We start from the raw sequence: 24,002 nt of genomic DNA on the forward strand, positions 1-24,002 counted from the left end.
GTGTATATACTGCAACAAGTCTTCACTTCACCCAGAGAGACACTGGTCATTTAACAAACACAGGTCTGAACATTATTGTGCCATTGATTTGCTTTGGCTGCAGCAAAAATTGAGATTTTTATTTATTTCAACAAAAGAAGAAGAAAATCAAAATATTTGAATGAAATGTTCATAGAGCTGCAACTAATAATCAATTAGTTGATCAACAGGAAATTAATTGCCTACTATTTTAATAACTGATTCTTCATTTTGAGTCATATTTTATAAAAACTGCTAAAATTCGCCATTTACAGCAGAAATGTGAATATTTCCTGGTTTCTTTAGTCTCTGTGACAGTAAACTGAAGATCTGTCAGTTGTGGACAAAACAAGATATTTGAGGACGTCGTCTTGAACTTGCAGGAACACTGATCAACATTTTGTACCATCAAGTTATCGATGAATCTATCCATTATTTTCTCATTTACAAAATCAAATAAAGTAAAAAAAACAGCTTCTAATTTGGATCAGTGGTCAGGAGATGAGGTCAGGATGTCAGCTGGCGTCTGTTAGTCAGAGTGTTGATGTCGTTGCAGTGTCGGGGAGGTCCTGTGTGGTCGGCGGGCTCGTCGCTCTGGATGGAAGCAGATGGGACGAAGACTGCAACAGCTGCCGCTGTCTGAACGGGAGAATCTCCTGCACAAAGGTAGAAGAGACTCAGTCTGGATTCATGTGTGCAGATAACATTTACCCACAATTCACAGTGTCACTTTTTGTACTAATAAAGATGTATCATTACAGTACGTACATGTAGGAACAAGATGTTAAGTCATGGAATAAGAGTAACAAACTGAATTAAACTGTAGGTATTTTAATGTTTTTTAAAGTACATGAGTCGGGACGTAGGCTGACTTTACATCATACACATATAGGCTACATACCTACAGTATGTTCCTGACAACACTAACGTAAAAACACAAATGTACCCCAAGAAAAAGGAACTAGTTTGGCCTCCGGTGTTAATAAGCAGTAAATGGTCATTTTGAAGTGAATCACAGAGAACTCATTACCCATCATCCCCCAAATATCCAGCTTTGTTGCTCAGTAGGTCATGCGGAATAGATATTATATTAATATTCGAATAGGTAAACATTAGGTTTTTTCTAGTTATTTTTAAGGTCCCAGATTATTACCACCTTATTCCATAACGTCACATCTTGTTCCCTCGTACCTACATGTATGTATCCGTGCACACTGTTATTTAAAAAACAACAACAAAAGTGTAAAATGGGAATATTTAAGGTGAATGTTGCAGGACGTAATCTAAAGCCAATGTTCCACCTTTTCTAGAAAAACTGTATAATCACATTAATTATTAATCATTAATTAATTAGAAATCACAGCACAGAAATAAAGCTTTGATTACATAGTTTGTCCAGACTTGACATTTTTACATATCTTAGTCCCGACTCTTAAATAACCACATTTAAAGGATCTTCATCAAAAATGTTTGTGTTTTTGTAAAATTATGACTATCGGCAAATATATCATTATCAGATATTTAAACTCTGCATCAATATCAGTCTCAGAACGAAGTATCTTCAGGATAATACTCAGCTGTAATGTTTTAAAGTGTAGAAAACTTTAAATTCGGTAAAAAAGTTTTATGATCTCAACAATCTAACCTCCTTCACTGACTCTCGTCACGGACAGCTGTGGTGCGGACCAAGACCTTGTAACCTCCACGGTAAGACTCGCGGCTCAGAGTGTCCGGCCGGTCAGACCTGCGTCGCCGTCCGGGACGAGAGCTGCTTCGTCAAGCCGTGTCCCAGCCAGGGCGAATGCTGGAGCCCCGCCCACCGGGCCCCGCCCACAGCCAGGTGTCATCCGGAGAGCAGCTGCGCCAACGTCACCTTCACCTTCAACAAGGACGTCATGGCGAAGGTTGGTCTCAGTGAGCTCGGTCTTCTTCTTCTTCTGCTTCCAAACTCGAAACCCTCAACACATCATCAGAATCAAACATTTTGAAGCTTAAAACCAAACCAGGTGTTGTTTCCAGCTGTAGCGGTTACCTTTACTCACGCTGTTGTGGTCGCTGATGTTGTTCCTCCGCTGGTGTTACAGGGCGTGACGGTGGAGCAGGTGTGTCGTGAACTCAGGAGCCTCTACGCCGTCAAGAACCTGTCGTCCGACTCCTCCGTCTCAATGACCTGCGAGCCGTCGCTCAGTGCCAACAACGAGATCCACGTATCCATCGTAAGTCACGTGACAGTTTAACATTTTCAGAGTCAAGAACAAGTCCAGCAAATGTTTTTAACCCTTTAGGTTTCAAAAGATTATTTAAGCTAAACAATCTGAGAAGATAAAAATGACTTATAGGTTAGAACAGATTGTATTAAACCTTTTAACAAGCGGTCTCAGAAAGGTTTGGAACCGCTGCTCTACAGGAACATGTAGGACCGTCATCATTATGGAGCTGATAGAATAAGTTCACATTCAGGATTTTCACTCTCATCAAGTCAGGACATTATGATCTGGAAAAAGTTAATTTCATTTATAAAATGGAAACGTTTTTTTTAAAAAGTAAAGAGATAAGAGCACCAGCAGGGTACGATGCTGCCACAACTAGAAAGCCTCAAGTTTTGAGAAGTTAACGAATGGTTTCAAACCACTGCAGCTGCAGCCAGAAAAATGAAACACATCCTGTTTGCCAGATTCTTGGGAAAGACCAACCAGACCCCAAAGTGTTCAGAGCAAACGGAAAATCATTGTGAATCAGTGATTAGAGGGTACCGAAATGAGAATTTATTTAGACTGAAATGTCACAGATAGACGGACCATAATGCTGTTTTTCTGCTGAATATTCCAGTCGACGGAGGACCAGCCGAGAGGCATGACCTTCGTCAAGGAAATCACAGACAGGATCATGGATCTGGTCAGTAAGAGGAGCGCCAACAGTTCCATCATCAGCGCCATCGCGGAGGTTCGCATCCAGAGACGACAAAACCTCAATCCCAATGGTGAGTGTGTCTGCATACGGAGGGAACATCAACGCTGGGCAGCACACAGCGAGAAGGTTTATTCTTTAAACTCAAAGGTCCACTTACTAGCTTTTCAGAGGCCAGGCTTTTAGTTCATGAGCTTAGAAATGAAGGAGATGATGTGCAGGTTGTTTCATCATGTGTCTTGAGTGATTCGCTGACGTCTTCTCCTGCTCTGTTCAGCAGACCACCTCGTGCCGCTGCTGGTTTCCGCGGTGATCATCATCTGGGCTTTGGCGGTTGCTTCGATGTTGCTGTGGTGCGTCAGGCGGCGGCGAAAGCAGAGCGCCCACACAGGGGTCAGCACCCAGGCCTCGGCGGCGGCGGCCCCGACGGCCGAGGACAACAACGCCCTCCACAACAGCGTCGTCAGCGCCGCCCGCGAGCAGCTCAACCACATCAAGAACCCCATCGAGAAAAACCCGCAGCACCACCTCCTCATCCATCACCACCTCTACGAAGACAAGAACTCCGTCAACGCCAAGATCAGGAAGTCAGACACGGGGAGCCTGTCGGAGGAGGAGGAGGTGGACAAAAGGCTGCAGAAGGCCAGGTTCCCCAGAGCACCACCGGCGTACTCGCTGGTGGATCGGGAGGACCGACCCCCCCACCATCAAACGACAGGCAGACCCCCACACTGGACTAGTAAACAGGACAACAGGCAACTGCATTCGCAGAGCGTAAACAGGATGGAGTACATTGTATAGCCAACGGGGCTCACGATGGCTGGACTTTTGTGACCTGCTGGGGGTGTTTTTGGTCATTTTTTTTAGTCTTTTTTATGTTACTTTTTTGTACAGAACTGAAATTTCCAGATGGATTTTTGCTGTTTAATTTATGTTTTGACTGACACTGGCCTGAACGGTCCACTGCGGTTGGCTGGATCTCCGATTTTTGTGGACACCGTAAAAAAAACAACAGAATCTGGACAGGAGCGTTGCTACGTTGCATCCTAAACGCCTCACGATCACTATCTCACATTCAACAATGAGTTTTGTATTTGAATGATGAATTTGGAAAAAAAAAAAATTATTTATTTTGTTGGGGTTTTTTTCGGAAGGAGAAAATTAAGTGAGTCAGCAGTCGCTGCCAATATGAAGAATCGTCCACGTCGAATGTTCAGATGTGTACATAATTTTTTAATTAATCATTGTGTATATTTGATTTATTAACTTAATCATCAAGAGCCTTAAGATATTTCTTTTTTTATTTATGAGTATTGTTTAGAGTTGAATGTTCAGCAGCTTTGTAAGCTCACGACTTCTTGATGGAAATATTGTTTTTCTGATATATTTTTCGTCAAATGCCAAAAGTGTTCTTGAAAGAATAGTTTTTATTTTTAGCCGTTTTTGGATCTGGGCATTTTTGTGCCTCAACTAAATGTTTTGTTCAATCGTCTGTCGTTTGATGCAGTTTTGTCGGTATGTTTGCCAGGATGTAAAAGTACTTCACATGGAAATGGAAAGGGAGCGGGGGGGGGGGTGAGTGATGGCGGGTTAGAGGCTCATTGTGCTGCTGCAGGGTCTTTATACAAACCAACAGCCTTTTTTTTTCTTCCTGCTGCGGTCGGGAAGAAGGTACCAGATACACCAGGCCAGCACTGAGAGGCTCAGGAAGAGCTTCTACCCTCAGGCCACTGGGATCCTAGACGAGGTCACTGCCTCAGACTGCCCCCCCCCCCCTTCCCTTCGTACATTTTCACTTTAGTGTTTTTTTGGACCTTGAGAAATAAAAGTCTTTGTGTTTGTTCCTGTCAGTACTGTATTATTATTTAAATTATACTTCCTAAAAACATGTTATTGTGCAGGAGGTTCAACTTCAGAATCTAAATCATTGTTCCGTTTTTTAACATCAACTGTTTTGATTTAACTGCAAAGGAACGTAGCAGCCGCGATTAATCGACATGGCAACCCAGAATAATAAATAATAAATGGTTGTGACTAACTAGCTTATCCAGACACATTATCTGCACATTAGTGTGGCTGAAATGTGAAGTCAGTGATCATAGATAGGTGAGCTGATTCTCTAGCTGTTTGCTAAACTAAATTTTGCAAAATTTAAATTGTAACACAATTAGTTTTATGAGACAATAAAGAACAGTCTAACAGATAATATGTTGCCTCCAGAAAAAGCACAAGATCATCTATGTTTCTCAGACTCGACAGGAAATTTGTTTTGTTTCTGCTTTTTTCTAAACTATCAGGTAAGACAGTCAATAATAATAATCAATAATAATCACAATAATAAACACAAAGTCTGATTCTACATCATCACTAAAGATTTGTACTTTCTTTGAAATGTTCAGAAACAAAATGGTTAATTTAAAGGAAAATTCCAGTTTATTTCAACCTGATGTATTTCCCATAATGGTGTTCAGTGACTCTGGGACCATGAGGGAAGAAAAGGTTAAATTCTCCTGGATGCAGTAGACGGCTGGTGAATCTCAGAGGTTAGCACCACAGTTAGCATGATCCATACGGCTGCAACAGCCACATTTATGGAAAATTGTCAAGTTGAAATAAACTGGCATTTTCATTTAAGGCTACATGGATAAAGACTAAACTACCAAAACGTTAGCTAGACGTTAATTGTGAGAGAACTGATTCTTCAGCTCCACCCGCTGATATTTAACTTATGTGGTGTTTGGTTTAGTTTTGGGTCCGTTCCAGGTTTATTAAATAACGGGTTTTGCTGATCTTATCATTGGCTAATCAGCTGATCACATCCTGTCATGTCAAACTTTCATTCACATTAGCTCAGTAATTGAACTTGATCAATTTCATTTTTTAAATCAGAATCTTGAGTATTTGGAGCAATAAGATATAGATGAAATAAGATCCATGTGTGAGATGCGTATTTAATCAACTGTTTTATGTCACTCGTCTCAGTTTCAGGTCGTCAACATTAACGAGGCTGCAGCTCAAAGCAAAGCTGTTGAAAGCAAAGCATTAATAGATTTCATTTACTTTTCGTATTCATTTTCACAGGATTCTTTTTTTATATATTTTTTAAAATATAATTATTAGAAGATATCTGTGTTTGTGCTGGTTCATTATTATTATTGTTATTATTAGTTTTTCTCTGCTCAACTTCTGTGAGCTAGAATGAGCTACGCGTGTGCTTCCCAAGAAATATGAGCCCAATTAGCCAGATGGTGGCGCTGTAATTAAGGCCCCAAAAATGTAATTTTGAGGAGGCCCCGCCCCTCAAACTGTAGGTCCAGCTCAGTGTGTTTTACTAAAAAACCTCTCGGACCATAAAAATCTGCTGTGATGGATTTTTTTTGCTAATTTGTCTAATGTGAAAAACAGTAATGTGACGTCTACTTTTTGGATTTTGACTCAATCGACACCAAATTTGCTATAAAGCCTTGTGGGTCTGAGATACACATTCAACCAATCTTGCTCCTAAATGAGCAAGATCGGTGGAAAAACATGGCCGCCATCAACCAAAATATCTTCACAAAAGGCGGGGCTTAGAGATAATTGGCCATAACTCATTAACCATTTGTTCAATCATCATAAATCTTGGTATGTAACTTTTGTCCATGATTGGGAACAGGTCTACCAATGCATGTTGAGTCCAGCCCATAGGGGGCGCCACAAATGTGTATCTGAAAACCCAGTGGACAGAATTTCACCAAAACTGGTGTGCATGCTCTGGAGTATTAACCAAAACCTGAAGTGTTATATTGATCGGTGTAAGTTGGCGAGGCCTGTCTGATGAAGGGGGGACGAATGGCGGATCTTTGAGTGCGCAATTATTAAAACACTGCAGGCTTTCTGATGATGAAACAAGAGTGTGATTGGTCTCACTCCTTCCTTTAACAGAATTAAACCAGCTGAAGTGACTTTGCTCACCTTTGTGAAGCCTGAAACTCGACCGTTTTTTAAAAAAAATTTTGATGATTAAGCTGCTTTCTTCTGTTGGAACCCACAAATTGCCACTTGCGGCTATATTTTTTTATTTAATTTCATGCTTTCCACTTTGAGGTTTTGCTTACAATCTCTTACTAATCAAGATATATAATAATACCTTGATATATAAGATAGTATATACTGTAGATATCCTAGGATGGTGTCAGGCTAACACGAAATACTAGGATTCTGATTCAATTAATTGAAAAAGAGTGTTTGATAATGCATAAAACGTTATCCACCCTCTCAGTATTACTGTAATAACACAGCTGGTGTCTGTCAGCTAGAGACAGTACTTGGACGGGGTCATTAAACGTACTCCCACTCAAATGGACCCCCTACAGAAAAGAAAAGAGTCTTTTCTTTAATTTGGCTCGGACATACGTTTGGTCAATGTGGGCAAAAGGCTCGGGTTTGTTGCTCTTTTGACCCAGACATTTCGACTAATGAGGGCATTTTATCGTGGGCAGCAAACAGAAGTCACTTTGTTTCTGTTTTCCCAGCCATCCTCTGCCCTCTCTCCTCTATCCTCCTCAGACATGTGAGAGCGTTTATAAAAAGGCCTGTACACAGCAAAAACCGACCAACCCCTTACAAATAAACAACATGGGCATTTTGCATAAATGCTTTTCCTGCAGGAATCCCAGCCCCGATACCCGAACATGAACATAACAAACAAAACGAGAAGGAGCCAAACAGGCTGCTGCAGTGTGGTCGAGTCAGAGGGGAAGGTGGTGTTTATGTGCATTTTTCTGTAGTTATTCAAACTTGCTGATTTTCAAACAGAGGCTGATGGGAATCCAAATCAAAAGGCTGATAAGCACAGAGTCTCTCTGTGTGGATACGAGCAGAGTTTTATGAGACAGACGGAGCCAATCAGTTGAATCTGAATCTCTTTGTGGCCTGTGAGTGTTTTCATGCTCCGAGTTACTCCCATGATGTCTGACCTCTTTGACCTTTTTGTATAACAAACAAGTAGAGACACCGACTGGCTTCTGTACTAAACAACAGAGAAGTTTAATTCTGGCCTCCTCTCCCCCGCAAGTTATTTACAACTGTAACGTTTATTAATTACAGTTTATATAATCTGCAACTGGTGATGTTTATCAAACTAACCAATGAGAAGGCTGCTCCCTGAATATGTTGTACATTAATCTTTGCTTATAAAAACAAGTGACACACTGAGATAAAAGGTTCAATGAGAGTCATTAGTCAAGCAGCATCCAGATCCAAAAACAACTTGACATTTGAAACCAAATTCTCATTTATTACATCCGATAATATGACATTTACTCAATTACTGTACTTAAGTACACTTTGGAGGTACTTGTACTTTATTAGTATTTCCACTTCTACTTTTCAGATCTGGATTTTACAAATAAAACTCTGTAGAGATCTGCTTTCACTTTGATGTATAAAATATCTTTCTGTTGATCAGTGTCAGAAAATTCAAATCTACTTTGATTCAATGTTACAAAACAATAAAGTTAATACTTTCTACAGACGCTGTGTATCAATGTCTATATAATAAATATAACACTAAGTGGAGTCATTTTGCATTTCTGTACTTTTACTTAAGTAAGATTTTGAATGCATCACTTGTAAAGAAGTATTCTCATACTGTGGTATTGATACTGTTACTTAAGTAAAAGGTCTCAATAGTTCTTCCACCATCACAGAATGAAAGCAACATACTGGTAGTTTAGCTGTTCTTAAGAGACTTACCAGTAGTAGAGGAAATGTCGGGGGTCATCAGATTCATTAGGATTCATCCTCAGAGAATTTCATAGAAATCTGGACAGTAGCCATCGACACGTCTCGCTCTGCCGACATCACCGTCCTGAAGCCTGACTGCTAGCTGGATGGAAAAAAATAAGATTAGTTCAAAGTCTCTGCAAGCTGATTTTCAAGGTGAAGTTAAAGTTCCCCTCCAATCAAAAACCTGGTTCTTCTTCTTGTTCCTTCAGTTCGACGTTGTTCTTCTTCTCTGTGCAGAGTTTGTTTTCACATTCATCTGCTGAAGGACGAAAGTTTAAATCTCACGTTAACATCTGGACGTACCTGCAGGATTTATGACATCACAACTAGTTTGGAGCCAGTCGTGGTCCAGTACGCAACTGACACAAGTGTGATGCAGAAACTTGAAGCCTCCAGAGCTCAAACACTGAGACTTTACAGTGAAGGAGGAAACATCTTGTGTCCTGCTGGAAAACTTTAGAAACTTTTTTTTTTATGGGAAAAAAAAAACATGTTAGGCACACATCATTATTCAAAGCCGTCTTTTTTTATATATCTTAAAACGTGTGTGGAGGGGATCTTAAAGTAAACCAATAGCTCCCTGGAAGCTCAGAAAAACACATCTGAAAATCATAAATAATGTAAAATGCATGTGATTTGTAGTTAATGAGCTAAATCATAAAAAAAAAGACTCTGGTTCAATGTTAGAATCTGGCACAAAACACCCACTATCAGTAGCTTTTGGCACTCCAAAACCATAATGGTTAAACCTAACTGTCTTTACTGTGGTGTCTGTACCACACACACACACACACACAGTCACCAAAGACAACCCAGTGTCCCTTAGTCTTTTTGGTGTTTTAAATGGTCCGAGTAATGAAATGTGAACCTCTGTACTGTGGCTGCTTCAAAAGCTTGTTGGCAAAGCGGAGCTAACGTGATCGTTAGGATCACCAACGCCGCTCGCCGCCTCCAGAACCTTCCACTGATCCCTCTGAGAAACTCGAGTCTGCCTTTATAAAGACATTGGCACCAGCTTCATGTCAACTGAGATATTCGAGTTTGAAAGTTGGATTTAATGCTGCAGACCCTCTGTGGAGCAAGGCACTGCTAACACTTCCAGCAGGTTTGGGGTTCAATGCCCGCTGTGACCGACTACACTAATAATGTGAACAGATGTGGAGCTGTTAAGGTTTCAACCCCGAGAGAATCGATTCAAAGTTCAACTGCTTTCTGGTTGTTATGGCTTTTGTAATTTAAGAACTGAGTGTTTTCACAAATTGCTCTGTAAGGGGTGTGGTTGGAGAGTGTGTGTGTGTGTGTGTGTGCAGTATGACTCAGCTCGTGCACAGACAATTGTGGGAACTGCAGGAGTCTGGAGACAGCGAGGAGAAAGGGGACTGACGTCAGCTCCCTCAGGCTGAACCGAGAGGAGTAAATGAAACAACAGTGATTCATTCGCGTCATGATTCCTGACATGTTTTATTGTCCTTCTCTTGTTCTCTCAGCTCCGTCTGTCCGCTGTCTTTCTCTAAAACGTCCCGACATCTTGACTCAATTTCTCACAATCAAATCTGCAAACTGAGAAAAGAGAAAGAAAACAAAAGTTTGCACAAAGAAGTTTGTGCTCTGAGCAAAAAAGTTCCAGAGTGGATGAAGTTAGAAGTTAATGGCAAAACTTCTTCCTAAACACTTATTTCTGCTCAGTGCAGCAGTTTGGTTTTAGTTTCCTCTTCCTGCTCAAACTGGGACGTCTTATTATATCAATTTTAGATCATTTTTGGGTACTAATCTGGTACAGCTGCTTGTGTTTAGAGAACATTTAACATTTGACAACTTTTCAGCTTCTTCTGCAGACTTTAGCAGATGAACATGTTTATATTTCTCACTGGGAGGTTTCAAAAAAACTAGTTTTGTAACAGTACCAAGACTATTGTATATGGTGTTATATAGTCATTGCTATTGAAAAACTTCAAATAATACACACGATGTCATCAAACTGACATAGTAGCCAAACTGTGTAATTACAACTTCTGGATTTGTCACATGATGCACACTGGCCAAAAAGCATTTTTCTCCACACACTGTCATTGGAAATGGAGTGGCGGTAAAACGGTGCTTAAATGTTTGAGTGAAATTACTCCTCATCCTTTGGCTTCATGTACCACTGAGCAACGTTCATAAGAATGAACAGGTGCCATCTTTAAATGCAGTACCATAGACTGTAAAAAAAATATGGACGTTGTCACCGTGACGTCACCCATTGGTTGCGAACTGCTGTTTTGAAGCCTCGAGTGTAGCAATTTGACCGTCGCCATGTTTGATTTTTGGAGCCAGAAATGACCATATTTGGACGAGAGGGTTGAGCTGACCATAGCCTAGCTGCTAGCTTGGTTAGCACAGTGCATTTACAATCTATGGTTAACGGTGATAATGCTAATGCTAATTTTTGCTAGCAAAAAACAGGCCTAAAACCATTAAACAAAATGTACTCACCAGTAAAACTGATAATCCGACTCATTGATGGGTGTTTTATCACAACTAAACGCTGAACAAGACTGTTTTTAGGCGACCGCAATGTTACAGTTAAGAAAGTTTTCTGACAAAAAGTGTATCGGATTAGATGTTCTGTCACATATCCCATCATGTCCACAGGAGACGCTGGCTCCATGTTACTGTGACTCTTGGCTGGAGGAAGAGCACCAAGCTTGAAACATGTCGCACTCCAGAGTAGCTGTGTTACAAGAAGAAGTCTAAGGCTAAGGGAAGCAACATAACGCCAGTGTAGTTGAGGCAAGCATTTGGAGTTGGAGGTGGAGTTGAGGTGAGATCAACTTTAATGTCCCAAAGGAATTTTGTCTTGGGCAAAAGTGCTACACGGAGCTGCAATCAAGCAATACATAACAATACAATACATGGACAAAAACATACCTCACTGACGAGACAATGCAGTAGTGCACTAGTGCAAAAAAGTGCTGCATACCACTGCAATCACACGATGCATTAAAAGAAATCACTAAATGCTTGGTTCTCTGGACAAAGCAGTAGTGCACTAGTGCAGAAAGTGCTGCACAGAGCTGCAATCAAACAGTAAGCGATACATGACCAACATGATCAATGTAATTCAAAACCGACTACACAATGCAGCAGCACTCTGACACCAGTTGGTTACATTCAACTAGAAGGGACAAGATAATGCACATAACTCAAGGTAACGTAAGTGAAACATGGATCACATCGTAAACAAATAGATCAAATCTTAACAATCATAAGACATAAACTAACAACTACAGATTACAAACTTAAATACCAAACAGACAACAAAACTCACAAAATGGACAAATAACTGAGGTGAGCAGCAAAGGAAAAGGGCTGCAGGTGGAGCCAAAAAACAGAAACAAATAAGACAAAAGTACAGGATAGACAAGCCCTGCTATGCCTAACATACTAGACAGGACTGGAAGAACATTAAGTAGCTATAAAGGAGAAAAAAATTTAAAAATCCCCTGCCCAGTCCCAGAGCCAGTAAACGAGTGCCTCACCGATTTAACAATTCACAAAGTTGTACGAAGTTGCATGAAAGTTCATGTCTCAGTTCGATGTAAACAGCTCTTGCATGTCAACGAGTGTCCAGCACTGATGGGGGAGTGAAATAATAAATAATAATCCATTTTGCTGTCCAGAAAACATTATGCAGCATGACTGTTGGAACGGCCCGTTTGTATGGGTTAGCAGTTAGCCTAGCTTGCACTCCTCCGTGCTTGCCCAGCTTCCACGTACTGTCACACTGCAGCTCCAGGCGAGGCCTTGGTCTCCTTTGGGTCCACTGGGTGCAGCAGACCAGGATCGCTCAGCTGATTTAGCTCCCAGCCAGTATTTCTCGCAGCAAACTGACTATCATAGACATATTTCACTGCATAGTCGGAACTAGGAGAGGCCGCCGCAAACGGAAGGTTGTCAGCTAGCAGTTATAATGTGGTTACAATTTCATTTTTTAACTTTAGTCCTTTAGAACTTCCTCTAAATAAACAACTCTGAAGTATTTCACTTTTTTGTGTTTCACCACACACCGCCCTGGTGTGTAGTTTTTGTAAACACACACACACACACACACACACACACCTGGCTGAATGACTTGTGACTCAGTGTTTGTCAGGAACTCTGCCCATCTGCAGAGACAAAGGGATGCTTGGATATCGTTTGATGTCAACATTAATTTACACCTTCCTCCACACACATACAAACTTCCTCTAGGCACTGTTTTCACCACACACAGTTGCTGGGAAAAGTGTTGTGTTGATATTTTTCCAGAGTTGTTTCCCAGCTGCAGGTGTGCTGATGTTCCTACCTGCTGCTGCAGGTTTCTGGGTGGGACGCAGACTTTGTATCACTGCATCAAACACACTTATCGCACACTGACTGCAACACATCAGGCAGAAAGAAAACAGAAACCTCATGCCCCAGTTATGCTCTTCACAGAAACTTCACTGAAGTGGAACAGAAGCTTGAAGGAACAGTTTGACATTTTGGGAAATTTTGGTTGGGTTGGTTGGTTGGTTGGTTGAGTTTGTGTGTTGAGATTGGCAGTGGGTTGGTTGATTGAGTTGGATTGGTTGGTTGAGTTAGTTGATGGGTTGGTTGGTTAAGTTGTATTGGTTGGTTGGTTGAGTTTGTGCGTTGAGTTAGTTGGTGGGTTGGTTGGTTAAGTTGTATTGGTTGGTTGGGTGGTTGGGTTTGTGGGTTGAGTTAGTTGGTGGGTTGGTTGGTTAAGTTGTATTGGTTGGTTGGTTGGTTGGTTGGTTGGTTGGTTGGTTGGTTGGTTGAGTTTGTGGGTTGAGTTAGTTGATGAGTTGGTTGGTTGAGTTGGGTTGGTTGGTTGGTTGGTTGGTTGGTTGAGTTTGTGGGTTGAGTTAGTTGATGAGTTGGTTGGTTAAGCTGGATTGGTTGGTTGAGTATGTTGGTTAGGTTGGTTGGTTGAGTTAGTTGGTTGAGCTGATTGGGTGATTCAGTTGTTGGTTGGATAACTCTACATATAGTGCCTATTTTTCCAGATAATACACCCTCTTACATTCTGCCTGTTTTTGAGAATACAGAACTACTTTGTGAACATCAGCAGAATCTATTCAAGTCAACAGGATCCATCAGGACAGTAACATCTGTATAAAGCCCCTTACAGACCTGAACCCCTTTGCACTAATCTCATGTCTATATAACATGTTGGTCTCATGTCTAAATAAGCACCCAGATCACTTTTATGTCATGACTGCAATCTTATGAGGTCAGACCGGAAACGTTTCTGTATCACTCTGAACAAATCTGAACTGAATGCTATATACATGCTTTCCGTAAATGTCCTGTCATGTCTGAATGAAGCCATAAGAAACATTAACGTTAATTAAAAGTCATTGATGTCTGAATGACCTCTGACCTTTCCTTTAGCCTATTTGTCCTGTCCAACTGTTTCTGGTCTCATTATTTTCTGTTTAATCTTCAGTACTAATCAAAGCAATATTTCCACTGTCTCTATTGATATCTACATTCAGGTTTTTGTTGCAGCAAAGATTGAGTTTCTCCTTTGAGGATTAATTAAATTCCTAATAATCTAAAATCATGTATCAGCACAGGCCAACAGTTTAATTCCAGCAGACGTGAAGCCAAATCATCTTGTCCAAACTCTAAATCTGAACCCACAGCAGAGACTGTCGTACATACCTTAAATTCTCCATAAATCCCACAGTGTGTGTATAAGTGTATGTGTGTTTTGCAATAGTGTTCGGAGTGCGTAATGACTACCACATGCTGCTGTATGTCGACCTGAGTGTTTGTTTCCACTCTGACTCATAACATAATGGCTGGATTTTCAAGCCTGTGCATCTCCAAAGCCACATGATGAAGAACAAAACAATTAAAACTTTGCCAGCTAAAGTGACTCATTGTTAAACTGTCTGCTGCCAGTGATTTGGTGGCATTTCTGAACTGACTATGACTTGAATCGGCTCGGCCCAGTTTGGGTGGTCTGTTTCTTCTTCTAACAAAGATGCGAATCTGCCGCTCTGAGCTCGGCCTGGCTCGCTGTTCCTAAACGGAGCAGTAGGTAGCGTTGACAGGAAAAGTACTGCTTAGGATGCAGTTTCTCTGCTTTGGTTTTGGGGTAAACATCTGCGGTGTTGCTCACCAGCCTCAGGGATCCTAAACCTGGAAGAAAGCCATGTGGGAGAACACGCAGCGGGCCGCCAAACCACAGTATGCACAATATACCACCGTCCTCCCAGCAGAAACGTAAATGAGTTTGACACCAAGAGCATTAGCAGCGTTTTGGCGGAACGAACTGGGGTTTTATGAATTAGTTGTGGCTAAAAAAGGGAAGTGAAATGGTTACGGTGAAGTCGGGATCAAAGTCAGAATATGGAAATTAGCATTACAAGCTAAACACGGGGTCAGGCAGTTAGCAGGGTGGTCTGGTGGTTTGCAAGATGCCTCGAAACCAAAAGGTCAGCAGGTCAGTTCTGCACAATCTTTCCATCATCTACATGTCCTGCTGAAGAACCAGAGCAACACAATGCTTCAAATATGGATGAACTACTCCAACTTTTCTACTCCAAACACCAAGAGATATATTCTGCAAACTGCCTCATGACCAACGGTCGAATCCCAGTGAAACTAAATGGTCCATCATCTGCCACAATCAAAAGACATTGGATTACTACTTGCCTACTTATTATTGTATAAAATTATGGAAAACACAATTGTTTGTCAGATATGGAAGATGGATTTATACTATGCGTCCAGTACAGTGAGTGGTCTGATACAATGTTTAAGCTAGCTTAGTGCAAAGACAGGAAGCAGGGGGGTAACTGCTAACCTAGCAAGTTAACTTGTTAGCTAGCAAGCTAGTCACCAATCAAAGAGTCAGCTGCAGGAAAAGGTAAAGAAAAGAACTTTTCCAGGAACAGAGTGAAGAACTGAAATGGTTTAAAAGCTGGTTTTAAACAGCAGGATAATAACTGCTGTGTCTCCTCCTGACTAAAACAACCGCACCCTCCTCCTCCTCCTCCTCCTCTCTGAGAGACCAAACCAGCCGATCGATATTGAATTAGACAAACTGGCAAGCATGCTCTGATCTATACGGCATGTTTACTCTCTCAGCAATGTGGGACCAATTACTGCCGCTGATCTGAAGTGGATCAGGACTTTTCTCAGGGCTGAAGGGTCGGTAATAAACTCAGTTTGGTCGGCATCACAATAACCAGCCGTGTCTTTTAAATTTCTAATTTTGTTCTCATTTTCTTCCCGGATCCTATGGATAAAGCTGCGCTGAGAAATATATTTTTTAAATTCATATCAAACATTCAATATTATGAGATGACAAGTTTGAGTTATTGACAATATAAAAGTGATGACCTCTCTATCAGATTTCAAATTCAGAGGGTTTTTTGTTGTTGTTTTTGGAACAAATTCAGATACATTTACAGTAGATTTAGAGGAACACTGCTAAGAAAATAATAAAAAATATTTAACAATCTTTAGGTCTGTGCTCAGTAGAGCTGGATATTGAAACGTAACAATTCTTAAAATTCTGACTAAAAAGTAAATGTAGCATCGCGTGTCAAAAAGTGTTGAAAGCTGTCATCGAATGCTTGTTAAGATTCATAGACTTCTTTACTTGTTTGTTGATCAGATCTTTGAATCTTAATTCAGGAAAGTTTTCATATTTGACTGTATATTTTATATGTTTATTTATGTATTTTATTTAAGCCACATAATCCAGATGGATTTCCAGCTGCATATTAGTATAATTGGGACACTCTCTACTGCACATGTAAATGAAGTATTTTCCTGTGTAATGCAGCACTTTGGAATTTGATATGAAAACCCTTTATGGGAAACATGACAGAAACAATTTAAGAACCACTGACCAGAACTCATATTTATAATTTAATTTATTAAAACTGCTAAAGGTAAAATTTTGGACTTAAAAATCTTCACTTTTACTCACAAATTTAAGAATAAAAACAAATTTTCAAGCTAGTTTTTTAGTTTAAATTCTGTTAAATGTCAGAGAGGTTTGTTCAGCTGGTTCAGAGTAGATCAATCATGATTGGACTAAATATCATTGATCAGGATCAATAATACATTACTGAAGCAGCATCATTAACAATAGTCGTTTTAGTCATATTATTATATTTGATAGATGTTGCACCACTTTTTCTTTTTTCAATTATGTTTATCAAACAAACAACAATTGATCTGATTATCAATCACTACTCAGCGTGGAACTAAATTCTCCTTAAACGTTCCTCATCTACCAACAGCAGAACGTCTCGCAGTGCAGTTTAGCCTCCATTTGAACCCATTTCCTGTTATTTCATCTCTACTTATATAAGGCTAACAATTATTGTCATTACCAATCAAAAACTTTGAAAAAATTAACATTATAATTTCCAAAATCTAAGGTGACACCTTCAAAAGTTGTGTTTTATCCGACCAGCAGCTTAAACCCAAATATATTCAGCTTATTATCATATGTGATAAAGAAAAGCATTTGAGAAGCTGAAACCAGAACGATTTTGGCATTTTTGCTTAAAAAATTACATAAACAATGAATTAATTATCAAAATAGTCAAACATCAAAATTAATTTTCTTGACTAATCCATTAATTATTGCAACTCTCTATTTACATTTTGAATTTATTAGAGTGTTGTTCATTTTACATGTTAATTATTTCCAGAGATTTAAATGTTTCACAGAAATAAAATTAAGTTTAAAAAAATTATAAAGTTGCAGAAAAACAAACCTCTGAATAAACTGTAAGGATTTATTTTTTCAATCTATATCCTTCCTTTTCCTTCATGTGATCACTTGAGAGATGCTCTTAAGTAGCAGTAAGTCACTTGATAAATGAGCCAAATGCTACGTTCACATTACATGATGCAGTGACCCAAATCAGAAAAATCAGAAAAATCATCTTTTTTTGCCTCCGAGTGACTCAGGTCTGAATTTTTCGTTATCTGACGCACCAAATAGTTTGTTACACAGAACCATCTGAGAAGTCGTCCTTAAAAGGCAAATAAGTTGATGTGAAGCTTATATTCAGCTTCATCAGTCTGAGTTAGTCATATCAAGTGGATATCTGACACATTTACAGTCTTTTTAGCATCAAATTCCCTCTTTGTGTTTCCTCGGACAGTGTTTCCCTGTTGAGCTGCAGGTGGAAGTATAGTAACAAAAAGAAGGACTCTGGACGCTGAAGCTTCATATTAGCTTCAGATCAACTTTTAAATCCATTTTTGCACAGAAAGAGGACTGTGGATTTTGTCCCCTATCACTTCCATTGTAAGGTCATTATGAAGGGATCTTCTAATGGACAGTATGAACAGGAGGAATGATTACAGCAAGAAAAACATGTTTTAATGTTCATTTGGGCTCCTGACTGTTGGCTTAAGACAGACTAAAAATTGTGAACTCGTCCTTTAAATCTAACTTTAGTCTAATTCTTAGAAGTCTGCTCTAGTTTCTCTCCTCTACTCTAAAATATCTAGACTAGATAAAGTGTCCTCTATCTTTATGAAGATAATTTATCAGTTTGTGCTTTATTTATTTTTTGTTGACCTTGATCTTCAAGCTTAAAAGCCTTTTCTACTCTGATAAGAATAAGATAATTCTGCAGGGAAACTGAAGGTCATTTTTAGCATCATAAAAGTAAATCTTATTCTAACTTGTAACCAAAACAGACGCTCATTGGTCAAAGCTGGTTTTACTGTTGACCTAATTCTTAATGTTTAGACATTAAATCAAATATAGAGGCTGTTACCCCCGAGCAGACTGCTGCTGGCTTCTCAGAGAAAGAACAACCCGGTGATTCTTCGTCCTGGGAAAAGGCCCGGGAGCTGTGGCTGTCCACTTCCCATCATCCTCCACCCAAAACCTAAAAAACAAAACACTGATCCAGCTGAGGCTCAGTTATTCTGCGGGGAGGTAAAACAATCAGAGGAAAGAGCAGGAAAGGAATTTTAAAAAAAGGGCAGAGAAACCATCCAACCAGAGCCGATAAAAATCTAAACAGCTCAAACAAACCCAATGAAAGGGAAAAGAATTCAAACAAAGCCGAGAAAAAGCAGAGCCAATAAAAAACCACAACAAGAGAGAGAAGCGGGATTATAAAAATGATTTTCTGTTAAAAAGGAAAATCCACCAGCTGATGTAGAGGACAGAGAAAGCCTTCATCTTCGTCTTCCTCCCCCCTCAGGACAGTGGAACCAGGTTTAGCTGAGTAATGAAACCAACATGAAAGCTGCAGTTCCTCTAACGGCCACTAGATGCTGCTCTCAAAAACATCTGCACTGCTGACTGAAACACTTAAAGTCTTTCACTTCACATTTTGTTCTCAGTAGCCAATGATGAGGCTGAAAGAAGCTTGTTTACTTGATTGACAGGTGTCTCAGCCTATCATAGTCAGCTGAGGTGCTTCGCCCAAATTAGCACGTTTTTGGCTCCAGTAACTGAGCATCAAAGCATTGAGTGGTTTTAGTTTGTTGTTTTTAGTTTATGACCTTTTTTCACTTGTTGAGTAAAACATCTTTGAGTGTCTTGAAAAGCACTCTATAAATAAAATGTATTATTATCATCATTATGAAGGACAAATCTCATGATCAGACTCAAACCAACAACTTTGTACTGAAGTTCTTTGATAAATTTACAATGTAGTACAAAGTCCAGAGGTTGTGATCTGCAGCGCAACAAGCTAGTGAAGCTGTAAACAGAACTGCTTTCCTGCACATGCTCAGTAGCGTCTGCCTTACACAGAACTACTCTCTGGAGACTGAAAACGTGATGCTGTTATTGGTCTTTGGAGCCGTTTCTACACAAACTAACGTGACCAAACTCTTCATGATGGAGGAACATGTGACCCAGTGCAGCGGTGTGACTCACTGATGTGTTTTTAATCAGATATATCAGCTTTGATACACACACAATACTTGTTAGTACATCAGTTCATTGTTGGTTTGGATCCAAACATGAGATTTGTTGCCAAGAAGAACATAGAAAATCGCCAGAATGATCCTTTAAATCCAAACTACATCTTGCTCATTGTAAAGTGTTTGTTTTGATCAGTCGATTGGATTAGTGAATCTAATCTAAACAGGATCAACGTCTCAGGGGGAGGTGGGGAATGAAATAGTCTCTGTGCTGCTCTTCAGTAATTAAACTCATGATTCTGGACGGCGTTTTAACCGCGAGGAAATTAAAGGATCTGGTCTGTAATAGACATGGACATTAAAGGTGCAGTGTGTAGAATTTAGTGGCATCTAACAGAGCGGACTTGGCAGAAATGGAATATAATATTCATGAGTATGTTTTAATTAGTGTATAATCCCATGAAAATAAGAGCTGTTGTGTTTTTGTTACCTTAGAATGAGCCTTTATATCTACATAGGGAGCAGGTCCTCTTCCACGGAGCCCGCCATGTTGCACCACCATGTTTCTACAGTAGCCCAGAACGGACAAACCAAATACTGACTCTAGAGAGGAGCTTTCACATTTCACTATCACTGTAGGTTCTCCTTCACACTTGGAAGGGGAGGAGGAGGTGGTATTCAGTTGGTTGCAATCTGCAGCCTCACCACTAGATGCCACTAAATCTTACACACTGGTCCTTTAAACAGGTCAAAGCCTCCTCAGCGAGGCGCCAAAGAGATGAAGGTCAGGCAAAGGTCACAGATACTGTGTGATGACTAACTGATGTTGCCATCCCTGAAGCTAGCACGGACAAAATTCACAAATTATAAGTGCAACATTTTGAATCATTTTGATCAATTTTGTTGTGTTTTATGTTTTTGTTCTTCAAAATTTTCAGCAACACAAATGAAATTCGGTTCACTTATTATGTTTTGTTGTTAAAGTCAGAAGTTTGGAGAAAGATAAACAGACAAATAAAACTAAAACTATCTGCATGAGGAGATTCCCCAGCTACAAGAAGGGGAGAACATATAAATGAATATACTTTTTGTATTCTGGGTGAACTGACACTTTAACAGCACTCAAAAAGTTTGAGAGAGAAAAAGAGAAAACATGAGGCATCTCTCGCTAGTTTTTATTTCCTGTGGTTTGTGATTCTGAATGGGAGAGCCATTTGCTTAAAGGCACTTCAGCAGGCCTGAACAATCTGTCTAAACACTCAGCAAAGAAATCCATAAAAGGTCAAACTATCCAAAAGAATCTGGTCCCAGATTGAAGTGATTAGCAGTATCTTAATGTCCTTGACCTCTGACCTCTTGCAGGCCTGCAGCAGAGAGATTATCAGCGCTGTGGGGATGATTGATGTCGGCGGAAACTAGCACATGTTCTTTATCTAAATCCAACACCACCAGAGAGCGAGCAGGCGGAGAACGGCCAGGAACAGTCGGACAGTTTGGGGAGTTTCTGTGAAATCTGAGCTGGATGTTTCTCATGTAGCCTGAAAACACCCAGAGAGGATGCTGAGATCTGCAAGTTAAAGGGTCAGTTCACACAAACTACAAAGACATGTTTCCTCTCTTGCCTCCAGTGGTTTCTATCCAGGCAGGTCGTTTTGGTTTTATTTGTGCATGTTTGGAGATTTCTGCCTCGACTCAAATACAAGGTGAGAACAGCTGTCAGTGTCTCTGTATCAAACATAAAACACACTGTTAACAGTTTTCACTGGAACTACTAGATGAATCCAGGTTGTAGGTGGAAGTAGACAACCAGTGTAGATCAATTTTTAAGCCTTTTTGCTTGGAAAACTGTCCAGGAGATCCTGTAGAGGCAGTTATATGTAGTCATCAAATATCAATAAAATAAAGGCTCTAATCTACAAACTAAATGTTTAAACTTCAGCTGCTCCAACAACAAACTGACACCACGAGTCTCTGCTCCATGAAATCTACATTAAATCTTCATGTTTCATTCTGAGCGTCGTGCAGACAAAAGGACCAGACCAGGAGCCGCTAAAGACGGAGCACATGTTTGAGATTTTTGCATGAAGTGACTCATTTCTTCTGATTGCAGACAGAAATCAGGAGTTTGATGACTGAAAGTAATTCCTGCTGTTTCATGAGCGACTCCACAAAAACACTTTCACATCCAGACTGTGGAGGTCAGACAGAAGCCACGTTCATCTTATTTTTTTTTTCACAATTTCACTGATGTATTAATACTGAAGGATTTCAACATTTCACACAGACGAACTTCAGCTGTTCACTGTGATCAACACAAACATCTCTGCTGTCACTGTCAGAGGAAAAGTCTTCACTTCAAATCAGCTCCTGATTCATCAATAGAAGAGACAGTTTCTGTGGATTATCCAGAATTAATGGTGCTGAAAACACACAATTTCATTCACCTCCATGGTAACAGGCTGGAGGCAGAAATCTGACAACCCAGAAAAAGAAAAATAAGGAACAAATGTGTTTGTTTCTTTGTTTAATGTCTTGTTTTTTTGTAATTTGGGTGAACTGACCCTTCAGGGAAAGGGTCAATATATCACTGTAATGTTTGTGAAGTATCTCAAAGAAGAGTTTGTGAGCAAAGAGTTGGTAGTTTGAATCCGCAGGCTGGTTTGGAAACATGTTGTCATGGAGATTCAGGCTACAACTAACAAATATTTTCATTATCGATTAGTCAAATCAAATGGAGACAAAATAAATGTTTGTTACATCCATTTTTTCAGCTGTTGGAGCTGAAAATTAGAAAATCACTTTACTGACTCAAATTATGTTTCAGTTCAAATATTGTTATTCGTTCATTTTTTAAGCGAACCCATTGCGTCACCTTTTAAAGCCACATCTGTATGTGATCACAAACGGTAACAGTCAAAAGTTTGGACACGTTTTCCCCAAATGAGAAAGCGCGTCCAAACTTTTGACTGGTTCTGTAACTGCTCATAATGCTTTGAGGCCTTCATGTGGTTTTACTCTTAAATCCTATAAATGTCCAGGAATGGTTCTTGGTTAATATTTGTGCAAAGTCATCAAACATTTTGGTTTATTATACTGTATGCAAATAGACGAAATAACAGGAACACTTGCAGCCTAAAGAAATCCAATAAAACGCCACAAACTGCATGTTTAAATATTATCACAGAGCCGAATCAGCTTTTCTCTGACTTTAACCTTGTCAAAGGTTCAGAGGTAAACATGCTGCAGGGTTCTTGTGTTAGATCACATTACATTCATTCGTTGGTCCAGAGCAACATGAGCAAAACAGGAAACATGAAATAAATCACATATGTGGCTGTTACTCACACAAGGAGATTAGCATTAGCTGGTGGTTAGCACACGTCTGCAGGCGTGAGGATGATCAATGGCTTTAATTATCTCTCTGGACACCTGTAAATGAGAATAAGTAATTAAATTCGGATTCAGCGAAAACCAGCCAACACAATCTGCAGAGTGATTATTGAGCCTTGTTAATTAATTGATTTGGAGAATAAGTCAGATAAAGAAAAGTTTGAGCAACTTTTAAGTGTTTTTAACTTTTAAGTGATGTCGACTTATTTTAGTCACGCTAGCAGCGCGGCTCAATGGATGTTTGTCGGTCGACCATTTTCGTTCAGACTGAAATATCTCAACTATCGGATGGATTGCCATGAAATTTGTTGCAACAGGATGAACTGTGATCACGTTGGTCTCCTGATGAATTTTCATGTAGCGCCACCAGCAGGTCAAAGTTATCAGTTATCATGTGAAATATCAACATCTACTTGATGGTTTGGCCCAAAATGTGCATCAGACATTCATGTTCCCCGCTGGATGAATCCTACAGACTCCGGTAATGTTTGACTTTTCCTCCGGCGCCACCATGAGGTTGACATGTGTGGTTCAAAGTTAAAAGTCTCCACAACTTTCAGATGGATTATGGTGCAATTTGATGAAGACATTCATTCAGACGTTCAATTTTTTTGTTCTTTATACTTCATGTTACTCACTAAGATGCTTTGATCAGATTCTCTTTCTTTCTAAGGAAGTTGCTAAAAAAGCTGAAACTCCTGATTAGAATAATTTACTTGTAAATATTTATTCTCATCATATTCTCTTCATTTGACTTATTTGAAAATGTTTTGTTTAATAAATTACATATTTTCAGTTATGCGATCACTGACTGTTACTTCACAGACAATCATTTTTCTGTTGATCGTGTCTGGCTGCCTATTATTTTTGTTTCTTTTGTTTGTTTTTTGATTATTGTGTTGTTGTGTCATGTAAACGTAGCACAAAAAGTAAGGAAATTTGTGTTTGGTAGATTATTTCTTTGTTGTAACAATGCTTCTTGGCAATAAATCTTATATTGTTGGAAAGCCTATTTATTTCCC

At 39.7% G+C, this 24,002-nt stretch overlaps 1 protein-coding gene and 1 long non-coding RNA gene across 4 annotated transcripts in view; one reads left to right on the plus strand and one right to left on the minus strand.

Moving 5' to 3' along the window:
- Nucleotides 1-4,775, plus strand: part of LOC137180390 (protein jagged-1a-like) — a 33,093-nt gene extending 28,318 nt beyond the window's left edge. Inside the window, exons 22-26 of one of the 2 annotated variants that reach the window (XM_067585722.1) lie at nt 575-684; nt 1,692-1,922; nt 2,103-2,234; nt 2,848-2,998; nt 3,203-4,775. In XM_067585722.1, coding sequence (XP_067441823.1) covers nt 575-684; nt 1,692-1,922; nt 2,103-2,234; nt 2,848-2,998; nt 3,203-3,726 — 1,148 coding nt within the window. In that variant the 3' untranslated portion in view covers nt 3,727-4,775. The remainder of the gene's footprint in view (nt 1-574; nt 685-1,691; nt 1,923-2,102; nt 2,235-2,847; nt 2,999-3,202) is intronic. The other variant, XM_067585724.1, reaches the window with a different exon arrangement.
- On the minus strand, nt 537-23,022 carry LOC137180408 (uncharacterized). 2 transcript variants are annotated; one of them, XR_010927960.1, is made up of 5 exons: nt 22,936-23,022; nt 18,486-18,599; nt 8,879-10,254; nt 8,662-8,794; nt 537-674 (listed from the first exon to the last, which is right to left on the minus strand). It is a non-coding gene; the product is annotated as an uncharacterized lncRNA (long non-coding RNA). The 2 variants fall into 2 exon arrangements; XR_010927961.1 differs by having other exon boundaries at nt 18,486-18,639.
- Between the last annotated feature and the right edge of the window lie 980 nt (nt 23,023-24,002).

This window comes from Thunnus thynnus, chromosome 3, assembly GCF_963924715.1.
Source record: "Thunnus thynnus chromosome 3, fThuThy2.1, whole genome shotgun sequence".
NCBI lineage: Eukaryota > Metazoa > Chordata > Actinopteri > Scombriformes > Scombridae > Thunnus > Thunnus thynnus.